Genomic DNA, 22,976 nt, shown 5'->3' on the forward strand with positions numbered 1-22,976 from the left:
CACAAACACGAGACGCAAGGATCTGAATGTGACTGTCTTCACCTTCATAGGAGTCCAGTACTGAGGCTCAAGCAAGATGCCTCTGCTGGTAAAGCAAGATGGCACCAAGTCTAATGATCTTAGTTTGATCCCATGACCCCACGGTGGCAGGAGGGAGCTGACTCCCATGAGTTGTTCCCTGACTTCCAGATGTGTGCTATGGTGTGTTCGCCTACCCGAGCACACAAAAATAAGATAAACAAAATAAAATTACAATTAAAAGTTACATGCTTGTAATCCCAGAGCTGAGGAGGTAGAAATAGGAGAACCCCTGGGTTTTCTAGCCAGCCAACCTAAACAGATTGGCCAGTGTTAGGTCCAAAGAGAGACTATGCCTCAGGACTTAAGGCAGAAAGCAACTGAGGAAGACAGGTTGTTGACCTCTGGCCTCCACACATACACACAAAAAATAAAAATAAAAAGTGCCCTGTCTTGTTTTAAAGCAGAATACTCAGTGCAAATGCATAGGACCAGGAAGACCGCCCTCCTTCCTTCCTTCCTTCTTTCCTTTCTTCCTTCCATTTTTTCAGACATGGTATCATGGAGCCCAGGATGGACCGGAACTTGGCTGTATAGCTGAGGATGATCTTGAACTGATCCTCCTGCCTCCAAACCTCAAGTGCTGGATTACAATGCACCCGCCATCACACCGTGTCTGAGACACGGTTTCCAGGGCCCCACAGAAAAGCTCAGATGATTGCACTGACCGTTTGGAGATGACGAAGGGTTAACACTGACTTCCTTTCCAGAAGAAAGTCTTAGCTTCCAGTTGCCTTTCATCTCATCAGCCACATCGACTTAAATGGCTACGTATGTCATTGCTTGTTTATTGTCTGTCTTTCCTGGTTCGAACTTAAGGAGAGATTATGTTCCTTTTACTTCTAGATCTTCTTTCCTTGAGACGGACTGTCATGTAGCCCAGGCTAGCCTAGGACTCAATATTTAGCTAAGGATGCCCTTGAGTTTCTGATCCCTCTGCTTCTGTCTCTTGAGTGCTGGTATTGTGGGCGTGTGCCACGACACTCTTGTTTATGTGATGCAGGGAATCAAGCCAAGGGCTTTGAGCATGCTAGGCAGGCATCCCACCAACGGAGCTACACCTCCAGCCTCACTTCTGCACCTTTAGTGTCTACATAGTAGCTGACACTGTCACTGTTTGCTGGGTGAATAAATGGATATGCTTATCCACCACCCAAAATTCACACTCTGTCGAGACCCTCAGCACTTTCCTTTGTTCCTATCCTCACAAAGCTCTGTACTTCCTTCCCATGAACCAGCACCCTCCCCACCCCTACCCTGGCCCCTCTCGTATCCTCAGCCCTTCTTCAGATATTCTCTTGCCCTGGGTTGCTTAAGGGGTTGACTTGTAAGTAAAGCAGCGAGTGCCCCTGTCAGAGAGCCTTCAACTTAAGTCCTTGCGGGGTTGGGGATTTAGCTCAGTGGTAGAGCGCTTGCCTAGGAAGCACAAGGCCCTGGGTTCAGTCTCCAGCTCCGAAAAAAAGAACCAAAAAAAAAAAAAAAAAAAAAAGATAAGTCCTTGCATGGCAAGACACTGACACTGATGGAGTGGGACAAAACATGCTTTTCTGTGTCTTTACCCACTAGGCAGGGGCCTCAAAGGTGCCAGTGGTCACAGGGTGGCCTTTCCCCACAGAAAGCTACATTGTTTATTTCCCATAGGTAACCCAGCCCTCAAATACTGAGAACTGTGCATCTTTGTCACCTATGTGGATGGGGGTGGGGTACAACTTCATCTAGCTTCTTCTACCCATCCCCCATGTCCCGGAAAGGATCTGACAAACCAGCAAAGTAAATAAATAATTTAGAAATAATAAATAGGGCTTCGGCTTCCACAAGTGAACACAAGGCTGGTTTCAGCACAGGCTGGTCCAGCAACGCGACTACAATATATCTCCTCAAAATGCACTCCCGAGGTCCTAGGGCCATTTCTGGATTCACCCAGAGGAGTTCTCTTTAGCTGAGGTTTCTGCTGTCTGTAGAGCTGGGATCCATGAACACCTTGGGACTGTTGGTCAGTGGTTCGGTCATCTTTCCAGGCTCTGTCTGTCCCTCATCGGCCTGAGGCCTGAGCTTCCTGTTGAGTTGAGGCTCCTAGCTAGTGAGGCCCCGTGGGGCTGTTCCAGGTAGGGCGACATATGGGTCCAGTGTGCAAAAGCTTGAAGATCATCCTCAGCCCAGACAGCCGCAGGCGGTGGCGGAGAGATGGTCCACGGTTCTCCAGGTGCTGTTCACATCCATGAAGGAGACGGCCTCATAGCGAGTGGGCCGGCAACAGGGCTGGCTGATCGGCCGGGACCCGGGAGGCGACCGCAGGGCCCCGGCGCCCAGCAGGCTGGCCAGGCTGAGATCGTGCGGGGAGCGTGCTCGGCGGCACGAACCGCTGCAGAAGCGGAAACGTATCAGCTCGTCGGAGCTGTGGCCCAGGCCGAGAGCGCTCACCGGCACCAGCTGTGAGCGCAGGCGGCAGCCGCGCGCATCTGTAGCCCGTGCGCGGCTGCTCCGGGTTCCTGCACGCGCCGCGCGTGCCCCGCGGAGCGCAGCGGGAGGAGACTGGAGCGCGGGACCCGGTGGTGGGGGTGCGGGCTGAGGAGACTGCGGCGGTGGTCGCAGGGCTCTTTCGCTGCACAGATGTGCGGTGTGTCCCCCTGGAATGAGACTTAGTCACTTTCGGAAGTGTGGGTGGGAGGTGTGTAGAGTTAGCCTCGCCCCTACCCCGCCCTGTCGCGCTCTCACTTACCAGGTAGGTAGTCTGTTGGGGGCGCCAGGACCGGCGAGGGAACATCGCGAGAGGCGGGGCTGCGGGACATTGGGTCCAGGGAAGCTTCTGTGACGCTGCTCAGCAGGGCTAGAGCAGCTAGGGTTGGCCACAAGGCTGGCTGCATAGAGAAAAGAGGAGACTCAGGGAGGAACAGGGCACTTGAGGGGTTGGGGGGTGTCTTGTCTTGATTAGATCAGAGACCGGTCTAGTCAGGCTCCTAGCCGGGTGGCAGAGTGTAAGGAAAAGCTTAGGTCTAATAGGCATTTGCTGCTCCCAGGAGGAATTACCCGAGGGTATTGACCGGTCAGAGAAATCCCGTTCCTTTCTTCTTATGACTGGCCCTTCTCTCTTGGCATTTCCCCTTTCATGTCTGAGTCCTGCTGGCCCAAGCCATGTCCTACTCTCTTTTTCCCAACTGAAGCCAGCTTGGAAACGCAAGGGAACACTCACTTGCCACCTAGGCCGGAGGCAGTGGGACAATGCAGTAGGCTCTCCAAGTCCCAGTTCCATCGCTTTCAACTCCAGGAGCTCCCATCAGCCTTCGTGGATCTGTTTCCCCACCCTCTTCTTGAGGCAGCTTGCAAATTGAAAGACGAGTTAGTTATCTTTTGGGGTATTCCCCCTCCTACTTTAGTCTCTCAAAGTTACCCTGGAGTTTGGAGTTTGGAGTTTCTAGAGTCAGCTCAGAAGCAGTGACTGCAGGGAGAACCTTGCTGTGTGTTAGATGATTGGCAGGACCTCTTCCTTCAAGATTCCACAAGGTCAATGGCTCACTTCTCCACATTGGCACACAAGCCTCAGCTGAGCTTAGAGATTGTCTAAGGTCACAGGGGAGACTCACAGCTGTGGTCCTGTCTTCTAAGACCCTTCTGCTCTGTACTTCAGGGCTGAAGGTACCAGGGTGGCTGGAGAAAGTGGTAACTTGAGCTCCCTCCGCTCCATGCTCAGCATTCACTCCACATCTCAGGGGAGGAAGCAGAGCCCTGGAGAATTTGAGTGTCAGTTGGTCACTGGGTTATCTGATGACTGGGAGCCTAGACCTCCTGTAATCTTTGTTCTGGACCCGGTGTCACCTGAGTTCTCTCTTATGCCCACAGATGTCTTCCAAGACTTTGTCTATTATCTGGGGAAAGGACGGTCCTTCTGAAAAACACAGGGCCTGGACCATGGCTTCCTGTGGCCACCAGGGGGCAGAGCTTGTCAAGCCTGTGGACTTAAGGGGAGGGGGCTTTTGCACACGCTCTGCACATTTAGGTCTGAGCCATTTCCCGAAGGACCACCTAGTCCTCCACACCAACCTGGTCTCAGAGGGCCGAACCGTTCTGAAAGCCCGGTCAAGCCTAGGCCATCTGCCTTCGGTGGATCTGGCACCCCAGCCTTGCTTCTAGGAGTTTCCTCCATGAACCATCCTTTCTGATCCCAGCCGGTACCACCAGTGAGCCCACCGCTCTGGGACCCTAAGAGCTTTCAAGAATTCTCATTAGCTAGACTCTTCTTGGGTCCCAGATGTAACCCTCCATCCTTCTGCTGACACACAGAATCCATGGGGAGGGGGAGCTACACATGACGACTCCAGGACAAGACACATATCTCCTAGGCCTTAATCTAGGAAGTGGTCCTCCAAAACTAGGTGTGTGCCTGTTGGCTAACTAGTTTCAAATCCCCAGAGACCAAGCTGGTTACTATTCTCCCAGATGGAGCGAAAGTCAGGCAAGGCAGCCTTAGGGGTATCTGCGCTAGGGGGAGCCTAGGAGCAAGTCGGGGACTCCTCGAGGACAGCTCTGATCAGTTACTCCTTTCTTACCATTTGGGATATTTGGTCCTCCAGCCCTTGCCACCCCTATCCACCAGCCGTATACTTACCAAAGGGGTCCGCTCCGTGTCCTTCTAGGCACCTTCCCTGGGACCAGTGCTGGGCTTTCCCCCGAAGCTCAAATGGATCATGCCCAGAATTGTGCACCTGGCAGCGCCTCTTTTAGTTAAAAGTGGGGCCTTGGCAGCCGGTCTGTGCCCTGTGGCGGCAGCGGGAGCCTCACATTACAGCCAGCCAGGAGGGTTAACACAGTCCAACAGGCTAGCGACAAGAGGAGCTGGAGGGGCTGGGAGGGGCAAAGAGCTGCGCTGAGGGCCCAGAAGAGAGAGGCTGAGAGAAAAGGGGGAGGAAGACCTTTCTGCCCTTTTTCCTGCCATTTGAGCGTCCATCAAGGGGATGGGCAAGGAGGCTGGCTTACCTCGGGTGCAGGGCTCCAAGCCCCAGTCGCAGCGAGGGCTGGTGCCCGAGGGACTTGTTGCTGGCAGAGCCCGCGGGCCGCATCTGGGGGCCGAGCCCAACTCCATCCCTCAGCAGCCTCCTGCCCGCCGCCGTCCGGTGTCAAATTCCAGCCCCGGCGTCACCAGATCCCGGGGTGGGGCCCAGAGCGCCCCCGCCCCGCCCCACCTTTCAGGGCTCACCTGGCTGCTCCACCCTCCGGATCCGGTCCCCGCTGGCTAGGTTAGGTCCCCCTAGATGGGGGCTAGACATTTGGAGAAGACCCCAGGAGGCAGAGTAGAGATCGCGGGCTGCAGCGAGACGCTGAAACTGGGAATTCGAAGTTGGTAGTCACGCAAAGTAGGGAACTGGGAGGCCTGGCTGAGGGCGGGAGAGAGCGAGGGAGGGCGCCGAAGGAGGGGCAGCCTGGAGGAGAGTTCCAGCTTGGGCTGAGCAGTCGTGGGGGTTCTGGCTAGCTACTCTGCATCATCAAATAGTGGCTCTGGGATCCCTTCGCCCCCACCCCAGAAGGCTCAGTTGCCTCGGAGCGGCAGGGCTCTGCGTTGGGCTCCCACAGTCCAAGGGGAGACTAGTTTGTTTGTTCAGTTTCAGGGCCTGGGCTTCAGAGGAACTCACGCACACTCAGTGAACGATAGTGTGTGTGGGACTAGGGGTGAAGAATCAGAGGACCTCAGAGTACTGAACTGGAGTCTGAGGTGCGATAAGGCAATTTGACTGACAGGTGTCTGGAGGTTGGTTGATGGCCATGATCAGGAAGGTTCTACTAACAAGTCCGGAGCTCATCACGAAGATGCTGGGGAACAACTGACGGAGTCTGAGTGTGGTCGGACACGGGTTTTCGTTGAATGACTGCACCGGAGTGTGGTTTTGAGATAAACAAGACAGAAGAGGGGTGCAGGCTGCTGGGGCCAATAGGATAAACCCTGACCAGGGTTGTAGGGAGTTGGGGGTTCCAGAACCCATTCCCCAACATTCCCTTTTGCCTAATTGGACAAAGTGAGGTGGTAAAATGAACAAAGGTGTGCCTTTAGTGTTGGCCTGGGTGACCACAGAAGGATGAATTCTAGGAATTGGCTCTTCCCAGGAGAGGTTCAGATGTGGAGGGAGGGGGTCATGTGAAAAGAGTGTTGGACATGCTGAATTAGAAAGATCTGTGGACTCTCCTGAGACATGCCCTGGAAGGAGCTGAATGTGTACCCAGGAGTAAAGTAAAGGCAGTGGGGCTAGGTGATAGGTGATGGCAATTTGGTATTTGCTAACCAATACCTACAAAAACAGATGCTGGGAGTGAGGAAGGGTACCCAGGGAATGTGCATGGACCAGATGTACCCTGGCTATGTACCAGCAGCTCTGTAGAACTTTAAGAACTACCCACATCTGGGCCCCAACCCAGATCTGAATCAGAACCTTGGGGTGGGCAGGTGTAAATTTCCAGGCCTTCACCTGCGATTCTGGCACACAGTCAGGGTTCCTAGCCTGATTTTGAGAGAGAAGTTCTGTGCAGTGCTTGAGGCTGACGTCTGTGAGGGCTGTCCTCAGGCTCTGCAGGACTGAATGGAATGAGGTACATGGGACAACACGGACGGGCACACGACACACAGGCATTGAACAGCCTGTTCTCTTTTCTCATGCAACTCACTGTTGAACTGAGGTGGTCTTTTCAGCTAGGGCTACCACTGACAGGCATGTAGCTGAAGCTACGTGTCCCACTTACTGCCATAGTGGCCAGTGTCTGACAGGAAGCTACTTCTGTCATAACAGGTCAGGATGTATCTTTGATTCTCAGACTTACCTGGGCTTGCCTTAAGAGGGGTCAGATTCCAGAGTCCTAAGGGGGTGAAAAGGGGCAGGGATGTCCTTACTAAAGTTACCAGGGGTGCCTAGGGCTGGCTTGGGGGCTTTCCTGTTTTCTGCTGAAGTGCAAATGGGGAGTGGGCCATATTCACTTTTAAGGGGAGCCATGGATGGTAGGAACAGAGGTCTGTGAATTTCTCTGTGTTCTGTGGGCCTCTTCTGCTGGTCTTTTAATTAATTTTGTGTTTGTGTGCCTGAATGTGTGTATGTATACAACAGGAGCCCTAGAGGTCAGAAGGGGACATCAGATCCCCTGGAACTGGAGTTACATGATTGTGAGCCTCCAGGTAAGTGATGGGAATTGAACCTGTCCTCTGCAAGAACAGTAAATAGTCTTAACTACCAAGCTGAAAGGACTCAAAGGTCCTACTCTAGACATGGGAAGTGAAAAGGGACTCAGGAGTCCAGGGCTACAGAGAAGACCCTTGAGTTCAGTGAAGTTTCTGTCTCTTCAGAGAAAACAACAAGAGGCTGAATTCAGAGGACAGCTTTATTGCTTCTGTGAGGGCTGCCCGGGCCAGCTGCCGCAGCCTGGGTAAGGTCCTTGAGCCTCACTTCCTGCTGGTCCTGGGTAGGACCCATGGAGCTGGCAGTCTCGTCTAGAAACCCAGACCATCTGACAGTTGGTCAGTCCAGGAAGGAGCATTGCCCCATGAAGTAGGGACAGCTATGAACCGAGCCATTCATTCCTGTCAGGCTGGTCTGAGGCTTGCCTCCTGAGTTCTCTGCTCTTGACCAAGAGCTGTCCTGTTGGCTTTAAAGGGATGGCTCTGGGGTTCCCCTGTGGGACACTGGTGGCTGGTGAGGGGGAGTACTCCATCTTCTCCCCAAAGGAAGGCCAAAGAGTGTCATGAGCTGGAGACGGCTGGCTGACATAAGATGCCATCCACTTCCCTGTCCCTGAAGCCTGGTCACCACACTTCATCCTTGAGGGAGCTCACTGGTACCACTGCTGCTGGGCCCTCTAGTGGGCCTCTTTCTGCACAAGTGGACCAAATGTGACAACTAATTAAAAAATAAATTATCCCTCCCCTCCCCATACCCAAATTCACGAAATGATAATACACCAAACACTGATTAGAGAAATGATTTTGGCAGCGCTCTTGCTACCAAATGTCCCACCTCCTGCATGCTGGGCCTGCTGGCCACAGCCAGTGGCCTCCTGGCCCTCTGGCTTCACGGACCCAGACTGCAAGGCAGGGTGCTGGTCTCTGAAGCTGGCCTGTAGTGGGCACAGCTCTGGTTGCCTTGCCAAGGCCTCACTGGCCCTCGGGCCCCTTGGCACTGTCCTTCTCTGGGTTGGAAGGCTCCTGTGCAGGTGGCAGTAGCTTGGTCCTGGCATGAGCCTCTCTGGCCCAGTGTCCGGCCCACTCAGATACCACTGCTTAAGTCAGTGATGACGCGTGCTTTCACTAGCTTCCGCAGAAACTCTTTCTCTCGCTGGATGTTGTGTGTCCAGGACTAGAAGGGGAGAGATGGAGAAGTCATGAAGTAGGAAATCTAGAGGGCTGGCTGTTAGGACACAGCCTTGCTTAACCCTATGATGGTGCTCTCTTCCAGTCCCCACCCTCTGAAGCTCTGTGACTGGGAATACACAGGCACACATTTGTCCGATGTCTCCCTACAAGATCACGATAACCGGGTTATAGAGTGTTCCTACTAACAATGCTTCCCTCAACAAACAAGCCTGGCACCTCCTCATCACCCCAGAGGAGCTCTGCCCTGGGACGCTTCCAAGTCTTGAGCAGCCTTGGCTTCCCAGTCCTCTGGGTGCTCAGCCTCTCATTCCCTCAGACAGCAGCCCACAGCTCCTTGGCAGCACTGGGGTTCTAGACACCCTCAGGCAATGAGGTGAGTCACTGGACCGCACAGCAAGGGGCCTGGGCTGCTTCTCTGGCCTGATGCAATCGGTTCTCCAGGCCTTAGGCAGAAAGCCTTCTTCCCGTGTACAGGAACTAGGGAGCCTGAGGGGCACAGCTCATCTTTCTTTTATAAAATGTTCTCCTTTTTGAAGCTAAACATAAAAAAATTTATTTATGTTTGTATGTTTTCAATGTATTGTTAACTTTCTCTCTGTGTCTGTGTGTATATGATGTGTACGTCTTTGAGGATGGGCCTGACTGGAGATCAAAGAATGACCTTCGGCAGTGGGTTTCCTCCTTCTACTGTGGGTTCCAGGGACTGAACTCAGGTCACCAGGCTAATGCTTCCCCCCCCCCCCCCGAGCCTTGCGCTTGCTAGGTAAGTGCTCTACCACTGAGCTAAATCCCCAACCCCAGGCTAATGCTTTTACTCACTGATGCATCTCACCTGCTCTGGGGTTTTGAGATCGAGTCTCACTTAGTAGCTTGGGCTGGCTTCAAACTCACTGCTTATCTAGGCTGGTCTCAAGCTTACGATCTTTATACCTCAGCTTCCCGAATGCTGGGATACAGGTGTGAGCCAATATAGTCATGTGCTTTATTGTTCTAAAGCAGTGTCTCACTAACTCACACTGGCTTTGAACCCTTTATCTTTTTACCTCTATCTCCTAAGACCGTTTCACCAGCTGGCTGCCAAAGGCTAAAGGAATGCCCTTTACCACCATCCTTGAACAAAATAAACCAAAAGTGATATATACTTAAAAAGTGCATCCTACTAAGTTAGGGAAGATGCCACTTCCCAGGGCTTAGTGGGACTGGATTCCTTCTGATTCCCAGAAATCTCCCCCAGAAAGCTCCGATGACTAAGTCTCTCACAGAAGGAGGGGCTTGACTGAAGGAATGAAGGAATGAGTGTCATTAGCTCATGGCTTGGACCCAGCTGGCCTCTGTGTGTGTCAGCAACAGGCCACTTCGTGCCTGTACTCACAGCCACTATTTACTGGTACTAAGAACTAGGGGCTGTCTGGCCCTTATTTTGATTCCCTTAACACTCTCCAACCTTCTGAATCTCTGTAATCTAAAACTTAGGCAGTCACCAACCAGAGTCCTCATAGTCCTCTGCTCTGAACGTCCTTGAGGCCTCTTGAGTGAAGCCACAGACTTGGCTGTCCTGAAGCCTCCATATCCCCAAGTGGTAATGGTTTCCGTCTTCACAATCCACAGTGCAGTGCCTGAGGAGGTCCAGTCTCCCTCAGCATCCCTCCCGTTCTCACCATCTGTCCCCTCAAACCCAGGAAAACCTAGATCAGGCTTTTGTCATTCTGCCTTACTGCTTCCTCTGGAGTTGCCCTCATCTCAGACCTCTGGGTGTCACACCCATTCTTTGAAAGTTCAAATCAGCTTTCCAGAAGTTTCTAAGGCTAAGGACAGGGACGGTTAAACACACATAGTAGGCACTCCATGAGATTTGTTCAATAAAATTAGATTGAATTCTCTCTCTCTCTCTCTCTCTCTCTCTCTCTCTCTCTCTCTCTCTCTCTGGTGTGTGTGTGGGGGGGTATGGTGTATGTGGTGTGTGTGGTGTGTGTGTATGTGTGGTGTGTGTGGTGTGTGTGTGTGTGTGCACATACACGTGCACACACATTTGCTTGTAGAGGGGAGGTGGAGTATGTTGTCCTGCTCTATCACTCTATCATTCTCTGAAGTTGGGATCTTTCATTGATCTTGGAGCTAGGCTGGTATTCAGCAAATCCCAGTGACCCTTCTGTCTGGTATTTGTGTGGACATGCCTGACTTCTTTTTTTTTTATTATTAAAGATTTTATTTTAAATGACTTATTTATTCTTATTCTATATGCACTGGTGTTTTGCCTGCATGTATGTCTGTGTGAGGATAACAGATCCACTGGAACTGGAGTTACGGAGAGTTCTGAGCCACTATGTGGTTGTTGGGAATTGAACCTGGGACCTCTGGAGGAGCCGTCTGTTTAGCCCCCGGAATTAGAGATTTTATTTTTTATCAATATTTAATAGTGCAAAACAGAAATTCCAAACAAGTTTACTTTAAATTCTCTTATGAATTCCTTGACTTAGACATTGAAGAATACTGAAGAGAGATTTCTCCTTGGCTGCTCTTCCTAATTTTACTGCCCTCCATATTTAATGGGATTTTATGGTTGAAGCTTTGAACAAGTGGACAGTTAGTTATCTGTGCTACGAATTGAAGGGGAACATCAAATACAAGGGTTTGTCTCTTAGAAGGAAGTCAAACTCTATCAGAAAGGCTTTCCCTCTTCACTAAGGAGACCACGTTAGACCCAGGATAGGAAAATTTCTAGAGAATAAAAAGAATTTGTTTACAAGTGATGGGGAAAAAACTTGCACTCCGACTTTCATTACTCCCTCATTTATGGCAAAACAGAAGGGGATGATCCTCCCTTTTTGCCTCAAGTAAAGAAGAAGACAGAATTCTTGGGGCATATGTCTTTTGCAGCTTCTAAACAGTAACGTGAAGACCGAGGAGATGGGGCAGGGCGTCCTTGGTAGGGGAGCAACAGGAAACTGGTGGAAGTTGAACTATGTGGGGCTGGAGAGATGGCTCAGTGGTTAAAAGCACTGGCTGGGGGTTGGGGATTTGGCTCAGTGGTAGAGCGCTTGCCTAGGAAGCGCAAGGTCCTGGGTTCAATCCCCAGCCTCGGAAAAAGAAAAAAGAAAAAAAAAAAAGTACTGGCTGTTCTTCCAGAGGATCTGGGTTCAATTCTCAGCACCCACAACTGCCAGTAACTCCGGATCTAGTAGATCTGACAGCCTCACATGGACAGACATACAGGCAAAACACCAATGCACATGAAAATAAATAAATTATCAAAAAAATACTGAAAAGAAAGTTGAACATTTTCCCCCTTCACGGTTGGTTAAAATTTACACGGTTCAAAAAAAAAAATTTACACGGTTCCTTTACCTCGGGAAAGAATCAAGCGGCACAGAAGAGGGAGCCCAGAGCTCTTTAAACTTCTACCCCAGAAAAATTGTGGGATAGTGCATCAGGCTCCAGACACGTTGAGGAGTGGCCACTAGGGAGAACTCCAGAAACCTGAAAGCAAGTCAGCTATGAAGACAGCCCTGTCCTCGGATGATTCCGGATGAGAGGGAGGCAGGGTGGGCTCTGGGAATCTCTCCCCCATATGGGAATACAGTTACACTCGCAGACTTCAGAGTCTACTGGAGGAATACGGCTTCTGGAGACCTGAAGGGGTTGAGTGGGGCTGGTGAGGTGGCCCAGCAGGTGAAGGCACTTGCGGCTCATGCCTGACAACCTGAGTGTTATCCGCAGGAGTCGCACGAAGGTCCACGGCTGACCTCTGACATTCTGACTTCTTGGGATTTGAACTCAGGTCCTCAGGCTTATGCAGCAGGGACTCTTATCCTCTGAGCCATCTCCCCAGACAGAAATTAGATTTTATAGGCAAAAGCAGAGCAGAGCAGAGCAGCAGCAGCAACAACAACAACAAACACCGCCCCCCACCCCACCAGGCCAGAAGAATGGCAGGGCAGGGATTCACGTAAACATGGTCACTCATAAAACTGTTTATTCTGTGTCTTCTCTTCCTTCCAGCAGAAGTAACCAAGGGATGAGTCAATTTCAAGAGCACCCACTAGGAGTCACTGAGGACTAACAGGTCAATAGAGTACTGGTTATCCCACTACATTAAGACATTATTAACTTTTTAACATGTGATAGCAAAGTAATTCTTACCTTTTAGAGTTACAGAATTTCTGGCCATGATGTTGTATCTAAAAGCTGTTTTCCCTGTGGCCACTGAGGAATGTGAGAGGAAGCACCGAGGGAAGACTTAGCCATGTTGTCATGGGAGCTCTGTGCTCTCCGCCAGCCTATGCCTATGAACACGCTGGACAGTTTGCCCTCCTAATGAAAACGTAGGCATGGGATTCGAGATGGCTCGGGGGTTAAGAGCACCGACTGCTCTTGCAGGGGATGTGTGTTCAGTTCCCAGCAACGCTGTCAGCAGCTCCCAGCTAAAACCTCAGCTCCAGGAGATCTGACACCCTCTTCTGGCCTCAGTGGAAACCTGTACTCATGTGTGTGCATACAGCTTTATTCCCAGAGCACATACAGTATATCAACGCATATAGACATGGTGTATACACACACACACACACACACACACACACACACACACACACACACACACGTACACTTAAAACTAAATCTTGAAGAAAAAAAAAAAAAGGAAAGAGAGGGCACAAAAGTTTGTCCTGGATGTGGCTCTTAGACCAGGGAGTACCCCATTCTGGGGCTCTTTCCTACTCCCTCCTTCCCCACAGGAAGTTGGGGGCCTCCTGGAGCCAGACACTGGTGTGTGCTGAGGCGGGACGTGACACACTTCTGTCCATCTACTGTAGCCCATGTTTTCAGCGGGGTCTCTTCTGACAGTTCTTATTTTATTTTAAGATATGCATTTTTTAGCTGGGCATGGTGGCACATAAGCACTTGAGAGGCAAAGGCAGGTGGATCTCTGTGAGTTCAAGGTCAGCCTGGTCTACAGTAAGTTCTAGGACAGCCAGGGCTACACAGAAAAACCGTTTCAAAAAATGAGAGATTTATTTTTTTTAATGTGTGTGTATGTATTCATGTGTATATACCATGTCTATATGTATCTACATGTTATATGTGTGCTGGGAATAAAGTTGTATGTACTCCTAACTACTGAGCCATCTCTCTGGATCCAGCCCCACAGTGGCTTCTTTTCCTCTCCTCCTGAGATAAGGTCTCATCATAGTTCTGGCTGGCTCTGAACTCAGAGACCCACAGAGATTAAAAGGCATGTGCTACAATTCCCTGCCCATTGCTGATTATTAAGGGATAGACCAAAGCTGAGGAATGAGAAGAGGAAAGGAGAGGAGAGGGGACAGGAGGGGAGGGAAGGGGAGTGGAGGGCAGAGGAGAGGAGAGGAGAGGAGAGGGGAGGAGAGGGGAGGATGAGGGAAGAAAGAAACATTAGAAATTGCAGGAACCTAAGCGGTAGAAGTGGTCAACACAAAAGGTTTCTGAGCAGTCAGGAAAGAGGAGGCATAATGGAGAATAAAAGCACCTGCTGTGTAAGCCTGAGACCCGAGTTTGATCCACAGAGCCCACCATGGGAGGAGAAAACGGAGTCTGAAAAGTAGTTTTCTGATTTCCACACATGTACAGTGCAGCCCACAACAATAATAGAACAAAGAACGAAGGCAGGCACATGTCCATTAGATAGCATTCCTGAGACGGGTCACCCGTAACTGACGGAAGTAAAGTCAGACGAGGGAGGGAAGGGTTTAAAGGTGGGAAGAGTACAAAGGAGCAGTTTCTGCAGCCACACCCACCCTCCAGGCTCAGTGAGAGGCCTCAGCAGATGCTGAGGCACAAGAAGGGTTCACCCTACCCTTCTCCTAGCCATTTCCTGGCCGTGAGGCAGAGGGGCCTGGAGAGCTAGAAGCTTCCTATATAGATGGGTTGCCTGGGAACAGGCTAGGTGAATTCTGTGCTTGGTGTAGGACAGAGTGCAGGAGTATGGGCGTCTTCCTGGGAGCAAAGGCATTGTTCACTTGTGGGCTGTGTAAGGGGTGAGGAGTCTTCCTGGGGAAGGCAGGGGTCTGTGGAAGAGGAAGATCTGAGCCGGTGACAAGAGACTATAATTGACAGGTGTGTAGCCCAAAGTTACAGTAAGGTACTGGGCCAGGGCAGGAGGCCCATGGAGGAAGCATTCAAGGATAAAGCCAAAAAAAAAAAAAAAAAAAAAAAGCCCAAAAAACAAAAACAAACAAACAAACAACAACAACAACAACAAAAAAGGAAGGGGTGGGGTGGGGAGACCTCTGGGCCCAGGGGAGGCTAGGGAAAAGGATAAGTAGATGGCTGGCAAGAGGCCTGCATGTTGGGTAGACCACAGTGGTCCTTCTAGGAACTCTGGGCAGCAAAAGCAGCTGCTGGTTCCCCTTAGCATTCATTTATACAGATGTTAGAGTTCATCCTTTGTGCTAGATGCTTCCCCCCTGCCCCTCCACCCAAAGACTGCCCCCTTGCCCAGCCCTCACCTCTTTGATGGCTGCCATGCGCACAGTTTCATAGTAGTGCAGGGGGGCGTTGGGTGTGTTCATGTCATAGCCAAAGCCCGCGACTGCCACTTCATCACAGCCATGCAGTGCCATGGTCACTGCCACACTGCCAAGGGTTGGGATGTTCTGGAAGGAGAGAGGAAGCATGAGAAGTTCTGTGGCGGGGGTTTGGGGAGGGTGGGGCTGAGACCTCCAGAGCTAACCACGCCCCTTTCCAAGATGGGCCTTCCTCCCCATGGTGCCCCTTGCCCAATCATTGCTACCTGCCTCCCTTCCAAGGCTCCTCTGCCTGGTCCTCCTCCTCCCGTCCCAGGAGTCTCACCCCTCTGCCCATGAGGCCATTGTTGAAGGGCAGTCCGATGAGCGTGAAGGCAGCCTCCTGGATGAAGTACGGGTTGAGGATGCGGATCTCAGGGGGCTCCTTGGGCACTCGGGTGGCCACGGACTTCCAGAAGCCATCGGATGCGCTCTGCAGACGACAGCACAAGGAGACATGAGCTGGGCACTTGGTGATGTACTCAGAGGAGTGGAAAGGACCCACGCTGCCATGCTGGGTGCAGAGATGTGAGCAATGAGGAGAGGGATATGTGTGGAGGGGCAACACAAGGTCCGGGATAGAAACCAGCACAGGGAGGCTTCTGCAGGTCAGGGCAGGTCAGGTCAGGGGTCATGGGATGTGTGACGGAAATATACGTGTTGGGGAAGAATGAACACGTGGTGGGCCCAAGGTCTGTGATAAAGGGCACAAAGTGCGTTTTAAGGCAGAGTGTGGGACACTGGATGCTTCTCTGGCCTGAGTGCCGGTGTGGGGTGTCCTTGGGCCACAAGGAAGACTTGCAGGCCCAGCTGTCCCACCCCACCAGAGGCTAGGGCCCGCCAGAAGCCTGCCCTCTTTCTCCTATCTGCTCTGCTGAGCCTGGCGAGCCCGCCTCCTTCTGTCTTTCCTGGCTCTCAGTCAACTGTGCTAAAGTGGACCTGGAAAATAAAGACATTGCATAAGCTATCACAGAACATCAGAACAACACTCAGATCTCAGTCCTGCCCTGGCCAGAGCTGGGCCTTCAGCCCTGTTGTGTGTAGAATAGTTCGTTCTCTCTCACAGCCTCTTAGCCTCTCCCTTCCTCCTACCCAACCTCACAAAGACCTCTGACCTCTAGCTTTTCCTTGGTCAAGAGCACAACTCAGTCACTTCAGCTTCTCTTTCATGAGCCCCTCTCTCTCCAACAGGGCCCTTCAGTGCTGGAAGAAGCAGTGAGCCCCGCAGCAGCGCCATTATCATGGCCTCAAAAGCAGCCATGAAAGAATCAACTAAACTTAGAGTGGAAAGGAACCAAACATGCCAAGAGGGGACAATCACTGAGCACAAGAAAAGAAGCTCTGTGGGCAAAGGTGCTTGCTCCTGAGCCCGACAACTTGGGTTTGATCTTCAGAACCTGCATGGTAGGAGGAGAGAGCCAAGTTGTCCTTTGATGCCTCCCCCCATATGCATCCACACATGTATACAAGTGTGACACACACACACACACTATAAATAAATACACATTAAAAAAGGAGAGACTCCCCATTTTCAAGTACTTTTACCTGCTAATCTACCTCACTGGCCCTAAAAAGATCTTTTTAACTTCTCTTTTTTTTTTCTCCAGCACTGGGGATCAAATCCAGAGCCTCAAACATTTTAGTAAATGCTTACAACTGAGCCACGTGCCTAGCCCAACTTTATAAGCATTCTCAGAACACACACACTGCGCACATACAGATACAGTTTAAAGCACATCTTTAAAAAGTAACACAAGCCAATTCGAGAGAGAGACAAAAATGTGGAGAGAAGTTTGTCACAGATAATAAGAGGTTTATGTTTTAAAAGTCCATGAAAAATAGCCAGACATGGTGATATATTCTTGTAATCCCGGTACCTAGGAGTCTGAGGCAGAAGGATAGCTTTGACTTTGGATGTAGCAAGACCCTGTCTCAAAATACCCCTGCTCCAACAGACAAACAGAAAACCAAAAACCATGAAAAAACAAAAAACAGACAGACAAAATACAATGAGACCTCACAGAAATGGGCAAAGGTTTAAGAGGAGGTTAAGCGGCAACCTAGGGTCATCCTCAGGGTAGTCAAGCATAAGACCAATTACCCACACCCCTAGGCTTTACTACAGTGGTCCACAGGAATTCGAAATGCCAGGGAAATCTCCAAGAGTTTGCCAAAGCAGTTCAGCTAAGTAATATCGTATACAGCCCCACAGAGGAAAAGCCAGACATCAGAATTGGCTTTCTGAGAGTTTTGTCATATAGATATCATTTGACATCTACATTGTCACCTCTTTTCCTCCTCCCTCTACTCTCCATCCATCTTCCAAGCCAGAATTCTGGGAGTACACTTCAGGTTCTCCTGTATCCCTGACCCATCCTGTTCCGGCCATCTGCTTCTTGCACCTTCTCCCACAAAGCCACTGTTGCCACCTCGAGTTCTCGTCTTATTACTGTCCATCAGGACAACCGTAACAACTGGTCCACTCTATGCTGCTAAGCAGTCCAGAGCCCTGTACAGTGAATGGAGCACACATGACACATGAATATGATTGCTGAATTCCAGATGCTTATCTAACACCCATGAGAGTGAGTGCCTAGAAGGCCAGTCTCTGCCTCCCAGGCCACACTACTCTTCCAGAATGATCTTTGCAGATACAAATCAGCTTGTATCACCTCTGGTGGCCACTCAGCTCATACCCCAAGCCCTCTGAGCCACTGCTAGCTAACTCCTCCATGCTTCTGCTACTGCTTGTCTCCAATACCCTTCCCCTGTACCCACACCAGGCGTCCCCAGACCTGCCTCTTGCACAGGTCTTTCCTGATCTCCTGTACCCTGAGGAGGAAGTGCCTCCTAGGCTCTCAGAGATGACAAAACACAGTTAAAGGCTTTGGTTCTGGGCTTCAGTTTCAGCTCTGCTCCCTGGGAACTCTGAGTAAAGAACAGATTCCTAATGGTTAAACCAGAGACACTGAATATTTACCATGAGGGCCAAGGCTGGGCTCCTTTCTGATCAATTTCTGTAGCCTAGGGCCCAGCCGAGCTTATGCAGGGCGTGGTTACTTTAGGGGTACAACATTCTTCCAAAGTTCCTCCATTGGCTTCAAGAGCAGAACAGCACCCAGTTGGTTAGAACCTCCTCATCCCTGTCTCTGCTTCAACCATTTCCTCTTTGTCACCCACCCAGGGTAACCATTTCTTCTCTGGCAGCTGTTTCCCCCTTTTATGGGTCAAATCAAAGGACAAGAACTTCTGGGTCTCAGCCTATTAGATGACTCAAGTAGGTGCCAGTTTGTGCAGCTTCTGCGTCCCTCCCTAGGTCTGTGGCTGTATGTGGAGGGAGGGAAAGGTAGGGCCAGCATGGATGAGCCATGAGATAATGTGGAGAAGCCCCTTCCTGGATGGACCCGCTTGTGATGGCTGCTCAGGAGTGGCAGATGTGTGACCCTGTCTCAGACCTGTCTTTTCTCCAGAGCACAACAGGCCCCAACGGCCCACCCCTGGGGACTGCAGGGACGGGGGGCGGGGCACTGCAGGGGGAGGGGAGGTATGAGCTTCCATCGCTTATCTCTTCTTTCATCTGCTTCATGGACACAAATGAAGCATGTTCAAAGTCACACAACCTACTAGGCTATGCCTAGATTAAAACCTAGTGTTTTGGTCCCAAGACAGGTGGGTGTCTTTCTGCCAGGCCATTGCATGGTGTTCCTGCTTAGGGAGTCTGCAGCCCAGAGGAAAGACATCTCCCTGTTGTCTTCCAAGAGCTTTGAGGTAAGTCAGGGGTCACTTGGTGCCCATGATGACCCGTTCTACAGAGCAAACATGCTGGGGCACATAGACAGCTGGCACAGGGAGGTACATCTAAGCTGGAGTCCACTCGGGAAGCTGGAATCTGCCCGTGACCTGAGGCACTGTCATCGAAACCATCATTCTTAGCCTTCCCCATGGTTTTGAGGGTTCAGGATCTAACCACAAAGTGAAACTAGGGAGAATGAGCTTATTGCAAATCCCTCTCAGAATCTGAAAACAGCACAGGGGAAGGGCAGGCCACAGCCTTGCTTCTCTCCTTAATCTCCTGGAAAAAGAGATGACTAACTTGATGAGGAACTGAGGACACAGAGCGCCCCATTTCCAGTATGACATGAGTGGTCTCTTACACACAGTGAGCAGCGGGCAGGGCCTATGTCCTGTGGACAGTTGAGCACACTCTATCCCTGCCCTGAATGTGTATAAACTCTGATGTCTGTACTGCCTTGGGGCAGGCAGAAATAGCTAAGGGTAGCATTGGGCACTTGGGGAAGAGTCCCAAGCTTAGGTCCTAAGCCTTCCATTGGAGGCACAGTCGATATTTCGGTTTCTTCTGTTCCTTCCCACTGGTTGTTGTCCTAATATAAAGCTTCCTTGGGAATTCGGGGAGATGAGGAATAGTAAGAACAAGGTGCATTGTGAGCCTTTGTTTCCCTGGCTGTAAAAAATATCAGGTATTAGGGCTGGAGAGATGGCCTAGTGGCTAAGGACACTGGCTGTTCTTCCAGAGGACCCAGGGTCGGTTCCCAGTGCTCACGTGGCAGCTCACAACTGTCTCTAACTCCAGTCTCAGAGATCCAAAGTCTTCTTCTGGCACCAGGTATACACGGAGTATACACGTGTACACGCGGGCAAAGCACCCATATCCATAAACATAAATAAATAACTAGACAGATAAAGAAATAAAACAAAGCCATCAGGTACCAAATGAACCTCAGCCTGTGTCTTACCATCAAGCAAGCCAAGGACCCCATGGCTCCTCTTCTCACAAGTCTACATGGGACAGGCTTTGTAGTGTAGAAAACTGAGGCTCACACCCCAATTCCACATCTCTGTGACCTGGGGCGCATCACGTCATCTGTTTAAGCCTCAGGTTCCTCTTGCATAAAACAGGGATGACAAGACCAACTTCCCAGAAAGCTGAAGGGATTAAGGCGAGGCTGTGCTTGAGAGCATTTGGCAGTGCCTGCTCGACAGTGAGGACTCAATAAATCTTTCCTATTATGACCGAAGGTTGCAGAAGCCAAGAGATTGAAACAGAGGGTGTGGCTGGAGGTGTCAGCCACCTCGGGAAGGCCAGCACACCTGCACAGGTCCACACCTGCACTCGTTCAGACACAGGAGTGTGGGGCCAACTTTGTCCGCTGACTCCTGCAGGCGGGCAGTTGGGTGCTGGAGGCCCACCCGCTGCTGGGTGCACCGTTGAGGCCAGCGCTGGCACGGAGGCTGTTTACATACCACATCTCCCACCCACAGAACACAGTGCGGAGGCCAGCCAGTGCCACGGCACCTCTTCTGGAGGACAGCTGTGGGCTGCGTTCCCTGTCACTCCCTCCTCCGGGAATGTCCCTGCCCCAGTCAAGTCTGGGCTGGCTCCTGTGTGTGGAGCTGCCAGGCTCCTAATGATGCAACCTGCGCTGCCCTTAGAATACCCAGAAGCAAGTGGGAAAAGATCTGGGAAGAGAATAAGGAAGTGCCTCCTCGTCAGGGTCCTGCTACCGTCATTACTTCCTGGTCCCTGTGGAGAATTTCTCCGGAGGAGTCTGAGGATAGCCTGACTTTCTGCGGCCTCAGATACAGGAGCTGTGTTCACACCTCATGCTGCCCACAGCTACTGCCTCAGGATAGATTTCCCCCTCTCTCTTGGGGTCTTGGCATCAGCTGACATCTTGTTTGTTTGTTTTTTTTTATTTTTAAAGAATTATTTATTTATGTATATGACTACACTGTAGCTGTCTTCAGACACACCAGAAGAGGGCATCAGATCCCATTACAGATGGTTGTGAGCCACCATGTGGTTGCTGGGATTTGAACTCAGGACCTCTGGAAGAGCAGTCGGTGCTCTTAACCACTGAGCCCAGCTGACATCTTGTTGTCCATTGTGCTTCCCTGCACAGGTCTGGTCTTTACCCCAGGTTTAAAATCCTCAGTGGCTCCCACTGCCTTCCGGGGCAGACTCCCAGCTGCTCACTCTATGCCCTGGGGCGGTTCACTTCCCTTTCTAAGGCTCAGTATCTTCAACTACAGGAAAAGAATACCAGTTCCCGCCTTAAATGGTTTCTTGTTATGACAGAAGCCATGCATATAAAACGTTTGGCTCAAAGTCAGCTCCTGTTAGCTTCTGCCATTGTAGTTCTTAAAAATAACAGGTCCAGAGACTAGAGAGCCAGCCAGTGGTTAAGAACACTTCCTGCTTTGCCAGATGGGGCTAGCTCACGGTAAAGCACTTGTCTACTATGATCAAGACCCTGGGCTCGATCCCCAGCATCGCAACAATAAATGAGAAAATGGAACCCATATCCTAGGCATTAGAAGTTCTAAGTCGGTCTATCAAGCTGTTAAATAGATTCGTTTACCTTTCCTTGTAAAAATGCCACAGAGGGAATTGGAATTTAGAATCTGGACCCAAGACCAATACCAATCATGATACTGAAGGGAGCATTGGCCAAAGAATTCCTCTCGCCCAGGCCCTTCCCAAATGATAAGGCCTGCTCCTGCTGGAGGCCTTGTTGCTCTGTATACCCAAACTGCTCAAAGCCTCTGCAAACAGCCTTCCAGGGGTTGGAGGGTGGGTTAAGAGTGACAGTCTACCCTCCTGGATGGAAGTAGGCGTGGCCTTGTTAGGGTAGGAGACATGGAGGTCTCCAAGACATGGCAATGGACTCAAGAGGGTGAGCAAAAGGTCTGAGGTGGGCACTTTGCTCTTGGTCTTCGAAGTTTTTCTTCACACCATCTCACTGGAATGTGTCCAAAGTGTGATGAGAACATACACTTCTTTACCCACTCTAAGGGCAGAACCTTTCTGACGTCATACCAGTTGAAGGCCATTTTTGTTGTGGTGCTTGTTGTTTTTTGAGATAGGGTTTCTCTATATAGCCCTGGCTGTCCTGGAAGGAACTCACTCTGTAAATAAGGCTGGCCTTGAACTCAGAGATTTACCTGAGACTAAAGGTGCAAGCCACCACTGCCCCACTGATTGGGATGGTTTCTTTTTTTTTTTAAGGTTTATTTATTTTTATGTATATGAGTACACCGTAGTTGTCTTCAGACACACCAGAAGAGAGCATCAGATCTCATCACAGATGGTTGTGAGCCACCATGTGGTTGCTGGGAATTGAACTCAGGTCTCATGAAGAGCAGTCAGTGCTCTTAACCACTGAGCCACTTCTCCAGCCCAATAGGATGGTTTCTAACTCACTAAATAACTCACAGCTTGCCGGTGCTAGAAACCTTGCTCATCTGCCAGCTTGTGAGTGAGGCTAGAGCCTGCAGAGCGGCTACTAAGGACCTGGAATTTGTACTAAGTATCCCAGGGGCAGAGAGAAGGACCCTTCTGACCAGAGTACCCTTCTGTTCCCTTTGTGAGGCTGGGGGGCTTGCCTTGACGCAAGCTATTCTTGACCCTGAGGCTGGGCATTCTCCCACTGGGCAGATGATGTTTACTGAGCTCAATCTCACGTGTCAGAAGGCAACTGGTCTTGCAGATGAGTACAGTACGTCAAGGGCTGGTATGTACACTGTCCTGTTTAGTCTCTGCAGCTGGGTAACAGCTGGCTGTGGCAGAGGAAGTGGGTAGTTGTGGTGGTCTGAAAGAAAATGCCCCCGGTAGGCTCCCAGGGAGTGGATTAGGAGGTGTGGCCTTGTTGGAGGAGGTGTGTCACTAGGGAGAGGGTGGGCGAGGCTCAAGCCAGGTCTAGTGGCTCACAGTCTCTTCCTTCTGCCTGTGGGTCTAGATGTAGAACTCTCAGCTCCTTCTTCAGCACCACATCTGCCTGCCTGCATGCTGTCATCCTTCCTGCCATGATGCTAATGACTTAAATCTCTGAATCTGTAAGCCAGCCCCAAAGAAATGCTTGCTTTTCTAAGAGTTGTTGTGGTCAAGCTGTCTCTTCACAGCAAATAGAAGACACCAGTTTTAGTACCTGACACTGAGTCCGGCTCACTGTCCACCGGCCTTCCTCACATGCGAAGAATAGGAGAGCAACCTCGATGGCGGGTCC

The 22,976-nt window shown here is 50.8% G+C and overlaps 2 protein-coding genes across 16 annotated transcripts in view; both read right to left on the reverse strand.

Moving 5' to 3' along the window:
- Window positions 1-1,844: 1,844 nt before the first annotated feature.
- On the reverse strand, window positions 1,845-5,475 carry Artn (artemin). 3 transcript variants are annotated; one of them, XM_087549872.1, is made up of 6 exons: window positions 5,050-5,475; window positions 4,682-4,830; window positions 3,660-3,801; window positions 3,269-3,395; window positions 2,798-2,936; window positions 1,845-2,705 (listed from the first exon to the last, which is right to left on the reverse strand). In XM_087549872.1, exons 4-6 carry the CDS (start codon window positions 3,326-3,328, stop codon window positions 2,230-2,232), a joined length of 675 nt encoding a protein of 224 aa, XP_087405998.1. In that variant the 5' UTR covers window positions 3,329-3,395; window positions 3,660-3,801; window positions 4,682-4,830; window positions 5,050-5,475; the 3' UTR covers window positions 1,845-2,229.
- Window positions 5,476-7,413: 1,938 nt separating this feature from the next.
- Window positions 7,414-22,976, reverse strand: part of St3gal3 (ST3 beta-galactoside alpha-2,3-sialyltransferase 3) — a 204,377-nt gene continuing 188,814 nt past the window's right edge. For all 13 annotated transcript variants that reach the window (NM_001429992.1, NM_001430000.1, NM_031697.2 and 10 more), the window contains 3 exon segments: window positions 7,414-8,402; window positions 14,896-15,042; window positions 15,239-15,385. In NM_001429992.1, the coding sequence (NP_001416921.1) occupies window positions 8,313-8,402; window positions 14,896-15,042; window positions 15,239-15,385 (384 nt within the window). In that variant the 3' untranslated portion in view covers window positions 7,414-8,312.

The sequence above is a fragment of the Rattus norvegicus genome, chromosome 5 (genome assembly GCF_021556685.1).
Source record: "Rattus norvegicus strain SHRSP/BbbUtx chromosome 5, alternate assembly SHRSP_T2T, whole genome shotgun sequence".
Taxonomy (NCBI): Eukaryota; Metazoa; Chordata; class Mammalia; order Rodentia; family Muridae; genus Rattus; species Rattus norvegicus.